The following is a 7526-nucleotide window of genomic DNA, read 5'->3' on the forward strand; positions in this document are numbered from 1 at the left end:
CAAATAAGCCCAGTTTAGTGCATATTTTTAAGAAATGAAATTAAATTTTCACTCTCATAGCATAATCAAGTCCGTATTTACGCACAGAGTCAGGTTAGTAAATTTATATGGCATTGAGCAAAAAGAAGACGGAACATATAGTTGAATCGGAGAGATTAGTAGTTAAAAAAAGGATTAACCGGAAAAATGGAAAATCTCGAGAGGTGAAAAGAAATCGGAGAGTACTTGTGGACAAAAGCCGCAAGATGACAGTGGCGGAAGCTTCTGTTCCCCGTATCCTAACAACTTGCAAGACAGTAAAAGGCTTAACACGACAGGATGAAACATTACACGATTATCTTCTCTGTTACTGATGCACATCGATTCAAGATATAGCTACAAGATTACCAGAGTCGATTTTCTATCACTTCGGAAACTATGGCCTTGATTGTATCCTGCCAGTACAGCAAGAAGGGTGTGATATATTCGGTTGAGTTGATAACAGGAGTCGAGGAATGTTTAAAAACCATACCGTAGAATAGTCTTTCTGTTTTCTGTTTAACCAGCAAGGTTTTTGTGTTTCTTGTATTTATTTCTTATATTTCATTCAACAATTGATGATGGTTATTTATACAGATGTTTAAAATAACTGCTTCTAAGAATAACTAGTAACTGCAACACTACACACCACTAATACAAGTAACTGCTACACACCACTAATACAAGTAACTACTCCTAAGAATAACCGTAATGCATAATCTAACACTCCCCCTCAAGTTGGGTCGTAGGGTCACCAACACCCAACTTGCACAGAACCTCTTCAAAAAATTGAGTTCCAACTGCCTTTGTAAGAATGTCTGCTAGTTGATCCTTGGACTTTACATGCGGAAGCTTGATTACTTGGGCTTCTAATTTCTCCTTTATAAAATGCCTGTCCACTTCTACATGTTTGGTGCGATCATGTTGAACCGGATTTTCTGAAATATTGATAGCTGCTTGATTATCGCAGTACAGCTCGCAACTCCTTTTAGGAGGGAATCCTAGTTCAGTAAGTAACTTTCTCAGCCACAGGACTTCTGTGATTCCCTTTGCTACACCTCTGAATTCAGCTTCTGCACTCGACATGGCCACCACCTTTTGTTTCTTGCTCCTCCACGTGACTAGATTTCCTCCCAAAAGAGTAAAGTAGCCTGAAGTTGACTTTCTATCATCCCTATCACCTGCCCAATCTGCATCTGTATATGCCACAAGATCAAGATGACCATTTTTCTGATAAAATACTCCCTTACCAGGACATCCCTTAAGGTACCTTAGAATCCTATAAACGGCAGCCATATGCTGAACCTGAGGCTTGTGCATGAACCTGCTGACTATTCCTACTGCATATGCAATATCTGGCCTTGTATGAGCTAAGTAGATCAACTTCCCTACCATGCGTTGATACTGCATGCGATCAGCTAACTTTCCTCCTTCGATCATCTGTAGTCCATGGTTCATCATCATTGGTGTCTCGATAGGCTTGCAATCTAGCATCCCTGTTTCAGTTAACAGGTCTAAAACATATTTCCTTTGGGATATGAAAATTCCTCTGTTTGATCTAAGAACTTCAATCCCTAGGAAGTACTTCAGCCTACCTAGATCTTTCATCTCAAATTCTTGAAATAATTTTCCCTTCAGAATTGCAATTTCATCTCTATCATCCCCGGTAATGATCATGTCATCGACATAAATTATCAAGCACATTGTTTTGCCTTCTCTTCGTTTAAGGAACAAGGTGTGATCTGAATTGCTTTGCCTGTAGCCAAATTTCTTCATTGCAGAGGTAAACCTTCCAAACCACGCTCTGGGAGATTGTTTCAGCCCATACAGAGCCTTTCTCAATTTGCATCCCTCATTCTCCGAGAACCCTGATGTAAACCCTGGTGGAGCTTCCATGTACACCTCTTCTTGTAGATCTCCATGTAGAAATGCGTTTTTAACATCAAATTGGTGTAGGGGCCAGTCTAAGTTTGCTGCAATGCTGAACAGAACTCGAACTGAATCAATCTTAGCAACAGGAGAGAAGGTTTCTGAGTAATCAACCCCATATGTCTGAGTGTATCCTTTCGCCACCAATCGAGCTTTGTACCTTTCAATCGTGCCATCTGATTTGTACTTGATCGTGAATACCCATCTGCACCCGACAACTTTCTTTTCCTTCGGTAGGATGCATTTCTCTCATGTGCCATTCCTGTTAAGAGCATTAATCTCTTCTTCCATCGCCTTCCTCCAATGTGCAGATACAAGGGCTTCTTCTACTGTTCTTGGGCTCTTGGTTGTATCTAAAGTGACCTTAAACGCTAAGGCACTTTGTGACAAATTACCTGATTTGGAAGACTTCTCTATAGGATATCTTGAACGTTGTGCCTCATATTCAGGATCATACCTTCTTGGAGGGACCCCTCGAGTGGAGCGAGGAGGTAACATATATGATTCACCTTCAATACCTTGGCTATCATGATTCCCTGTTTCAACTGTATCTGTAACAACTTCTTCATTCACATGATCATCACTTATATTATCAGTATTAGTGTTGTCTGGAGCAATAGTACTATCGAGAACTGTATGACTTACCTGATGATCAGACAGGATTGGTAATGGTAGAGGAGTGGAGAAAACGTCTTGGTGGGGTGACTCTGTAGCATTGCCCACTTGGTCTTTTGGGTCTAAGTTGGACAACCGTGGACTGATTAACCATCTGAGATCGTCACTGTGATTCTCCCCCTGACATCGAAGAGGGTGGTAGTAGTATTCATTCTCAATGAACTCGCAATCCATGGTGGTATAGATCTTTCTAGTCAGGGGATCATAACACCGATAACCTTTCTGATTCCTCCCATACCCAATAAGGACACATTTGACTGCTCTCGGTTCGAATTTGTTTCTTACTCTCGCTGGACAGTGAACAAAAACTATGCACCCAAAAACACGAGGATGTAGAGTATGTGAGGAAGGTAAGGAGAAATAGGTTTGAAGGGTGGCTAGAGGTGTGTGGTATTGGAGGCTCTTTGACGGAAGTCTATTGGTAAGGTAATTAGCAGTGGCGATGGCTTCAGGCCAAAGATAAGTTGGAGCATGAGAATCAAGAATAAGCGCACGAGTCATTTCAAGAAGTGTGCGATTTTTCCGTTCGGCTACTCCATTTTGTTGAGGTGTATTGGGACAAGTGGTCTGGTGTATAAGCCCTTTTTGTTTAAAGAACTGTTGCATGTTTGAATTAACATATTCTCCACCATTATCTGTTCTAAACATGCGGGGTTGAGTTTGAAATTGAGTACATATCATATTATAAAATTCAACAAACACATGAAATACTTCCGATTTGTGCTTGAGGAAGTAAATCCAACTCATCCGGGTGCAATCATCAATAAATGTGACAAAATATGAAAAACTATGTAACCCTATGACGGGTGCAGGACCCCACACATCAGAATGAATCAGCATAAAAGGTAAATCAGCTCTATTCAAACTAGTAGAGTATGAGTGTTTATGACTGTTTGCACGAATACAAGTTTCACACTTGAAATCAGTTTTTAGTCCAAGAAATTGAGGAAAAAGTTTTCCTAAATGCCCTATTGATGGATGCCCCAAACGTCGATGCCATGTCCACAGTTGTCTTTCCTCTGACCCGCGAGCAAGAACAGCTTTGCCTTTTTGAGTCTCCCCTTCCAAGTAGTATAATCCACCTTTTTCAATACCACGCCCAATGACTTTCCCTGTCCGAGCATCCTGCACAGTACAACATCCGGGCTCAATGAGAACAGAACAACCAAGATCTTTAGTAAGTTGGCTTACTGACAATAATTTATGAGACAAGTCGGGGACAAATAAACAATTTTTTAAAGTAAGATTTTCTGTAAGAGAAATTGTTCTAGCTCCGCTCACTTTAATCCCTTCCCCATTGGCTGTTTTAATAAGGGTTTTTATAGGGGTGTCACGAGTCAAAAAATCGTTCGGGTCATACGACATTGTATCGGTGGCACCACAATCAATTATCCAACCCTTATCAAAATAAGACGAAGTATTAAATGAGGACGAAAAAACAGAAAAAATGTGGGATGATGAGCCACGTGACTCTTGGACTTGAAAAAACGAGCCACGTGACCCCCCCTCCTTTAGGGTTTCTGATCCATCTCCTTTAAAAGGAGGTGGGGGGTCTTCCCTTCCTTCACTCCTTTCTCTTCTTCTCACTGTTAGGGTGCCTCCTTTAGGGTTTCTGATACCTTCTTTCTGCCTGTAACGTTCATGGCTTCACCTGGTTTTTCTCCTTCTTCCATGGTTGTGGATCTCTCTTGGCGCCATCCTACTGCTGCCTTTCCCATACGAGTTTGATCTGAAAAACGCGCCGCCGGTTTTCTTTCTCCCCTCTTCTTTGAATCCGGCCACCACTCTGGGTACCCCACGAGTTTGAAACATTCGTTCCTTGTATGCCTAGTACCACCACAATAGGTACACTTCAGGTGAGATCTTTCATCCTCCCTCCGGTAAGATTTCCCTTTGACTGAAAAAATCCCTCCGGTGTCTAGTGACTCAAAATCAGATGAGGGGTTTGTCTTCATGATTCCTCGTCTCAGAATCTCCCTTCTGATACTGGCATAGGCCTCCTCCACTGTGGGAAGAGGGTCTAAGAGGAGGAGATCTCTTCTATCCTTGTCGTATGTTTCATTGATGCCTCCTAAAAACTGGTATAATCTGTTTTGTTGAGTTATTTGATTATAAATGATGATGTCGCATGGATCCTTCATCGGATTTGGTTGTCTTCTGTCGATTTCTTTCCATAACACAATCAATTTGTTGTAAGTATGTTTCAATGGTGTCTGGCCCTTGTTGGATCTTGTTGGTTTTGACTGTTAAGTCGAAAATTTGCAGGCCATCCCTCCCACTGCTATACAGTGTTTCAATCCCTTGCCACAATGTTTTGGCTGTCGGGAAATCGAGATATTGATTGACTAGATCAGACTCTATATTCTCCAGAATCCATGAGATAACTATTGAATCACTTCTGATCCATTGGTTGTACGCTGGGTCATTTGTGGGTGGAGGATCGTCGATGATGTGATTGAGACGATCCCGTCCACTAATGGCTAAGTGCATCAGCCTGGACCATTTTGTGTAATTTTGATTAGTTAATTTCTCTGAGATTAAGAGGGTATGTGTGCTGGTTTCAGTGGGTGGTTTGTTGAGGTTTAACTGCTTAAAGAGTTGCAACAACTGCCCCATTGTGACCGGTTGGTCTGGTGCTATGACAGTTCTTGATTCATCTTCCATTGTTGGATTTTAAGGTAGGTTAATTGGTATGTGACGAAGTTGCGAAGAACGATTCAGAATCGTTCTAGCTCTGATACCATGTTTTCTGTTTAACCAGCAAGGTTTTTGTGTTTCTTGTATTTATTTCTTATATTTCATTCAACAATTGATGATGGTTATTTATACAGATGTTTAAAATAACTGCTTCTAAGAATAACTAGTAACTGCAACACTACACACCACTAATACAAGTAATTGCTACACACCACTAATACAAGTAACTGCTCCTAAGAATAACCGTAATGCATAATCTAACACTTTCAGACCGAGAGAAAGCACCAGCCATCTAGACGAACCAGCAGCACTGGAAAAAAAATGTCGGAAATTTATAAACGGTGCTTAACGCAAAACAATTTTCTAAAAAAGTCAAAAAAAAAGAACCAAAATAAGATATAAAAACTACCGGAAAATATTACATGAATCCAAGACCATGTAGCTATTATTTATGTCATTCATCTCTCAACTCTTTGATTCACTCTACGCCACTTGTTGGAATTACTTCACATATGAGAAGATCTCACATTGATAAATTAATGGGTTGTTGACTTGCATATATGTTGGTGAGCTAATCCTCCTATTACCATATGATTTTGAGAAACAATGAACCTAATCAAGTGTATGTACAAGTTAATGCTCTTAACCCGTGGGTTTGTGGGCTTGATCCCAAGGGTGACAAATTGTCACGACCTAATAGCAGTAATAGCAAGAGCAAAAGAGAAATAAGTATAGCATATATTTTCGATCAGCTGCCGAGCACACGCAGATAGCATTGGCTGCATAGACAAAATTCTCATAATTTACTTGCTTCCCCTTATAGCTTTAATTGTTTGAACAAGAAGTTTATAGACCGACATACCTCATCTCGTTTTCCAAATAAGACGGACAAGTGAAATGTTGGCTGAACTGATATGCCTTCCTCCTTCCTGGCTTGCAATAACGTTCCCAAGCTTCCAAGTTGAGTCACGATAACCTGTTATGGTACTCATTTAGATTACCACTACATGGTAGATAGCAAATAATATTGTAATGTTGTCGGGCACAACACATCACGTGCTTTAGGAGTAAGACAAGTGTAAAACTTACAAGAAAATGATCTTCATAACGACAAATCACCAAATTTGTTTTAATTCCCTACTAACCGAAGTATGAACACACAAATTAGAATCACGTTAAAACATATTCAAATTAAAGCTCAAAAGATAACTTCTATTTGTATATTAACAACTACTCAGGCACCCAGCTACTTAAACATACCACTAAGCAACTTACATATGAATATTTCTAATCCCTACTAGACTCTTTAAAGTTGCACGCACGTTAAGAATCACGTAAAATGTAACAGTTCAGTTTTCTAGTTAGATTGTTGAAATTTAAGTGTAAATAGAATACAAAAGAAGGAGAGAAACTAAGAAGAAGATTAAGACAAGAGAAATAAAAACGAGACAAGAAAACATACACTGTGGGTGCCCACAACAAATGTGTTTCTTTTGAGGCCAAGACCAAAAGGCATTTCAAGGCGCTATGTGGCGCTCGGCTTAAATAATTGAATCACCAAGCCCGATCAAGGCGGCCAGCGGATAGCCCGCCTTAGGCGGACCTAGGCGCACATTTTAAAACTAGGGATCGTAATCAAGGATTCAAATGTAGCACAATGTTGAACAAAACTTCTCCTTGAGCACACAAGTAGGACTGTTGTGCGACAGCGGAAGCAAGTTCGTTGAACAATAATGAAACAATAAGACAATTCAATGCAAAATAAGAAATTAACACGAGAGATTTAACGTGGTTCACTATTAATATGATAGCTACATCCACCGGCACCAAGATCAAATAATTTCACTATGATCGCAAAGAATTACAAGATGAATCTCAATCACACTCACAAATTAATGGCTCTCTTGTGATCTCTCACAATTTTGTGAATCATTATATATTAATCCTAAAATGGAAGTTTATATACTAATGCCCAATAAAAGGAACTTATTACATAATAAACACAAAGTAACCATCCCAAAAGACAACTCCCGTGAAAAGCAACCGCTATTCCGCGAGCCATGTACAACTACGCGAGTCGCAAAATGGAGACAGAACGCACTTTCGCGCCCTGCTGATCTCCACTTTGACCCATACTCATCTTCTTCAATGGTGCTTGCTAGTTTGAGTCACCATTAACAACAATTGCATCTTGACGAAAACTCATA

The 7526-nt window shown here is 40.1% G+C and overlaps 1 protein-coding gene across 1 annotated transcript in view; it reads right to left on the minus strand.

Moving 5' to 3' along the window:
• Positions 1-383: 383 nt before the first annotated feature.
• LOC130817350 (uncharacterized) overlaps positions 384-7526 on the minus strand; it is a 17186-nt gene continuing 10043 nt past the window's right edge. The window contains exons 2-6 of the mRNA XM_057683002.1: positions 6409-6456; positions 6182-6295; positions 6058-6098; positions 5584-5632; positions 384-434 (exon numbers count right to left, since the gene is read on the minus strand). Of these exons, the coding sequence (XP_057538985.1) occupies positions 384-434; positions 5584-5632; positions 6058-6098; positions 6182-6295; positions 6409-6456 (303 nt within the window). The remainder of the gene's footprint in view (positions 435-5583; positions 5633-6057; positions 6099-6181; positions 6296-6408; positions 6457-7526) is intronic.

The sequence above is a fragment of the Amaranthus tricolor genome, chromosome 1 (assembly GCF_026212465.1).
Source record: "Amaranthus tricolor cultivar Red isolate AtriRed21 chromosome 1, ASM2621246v1, whole genome shotgun sequence".
Taxonomy (NCBI): domain Eukaryota; kingdom Viridiplantae; phylum Streptophyta; class Magnoliopsida; order Caryophyllales; family Amaranthaceae; genus Amaranthus; species Amaranthus tricolor.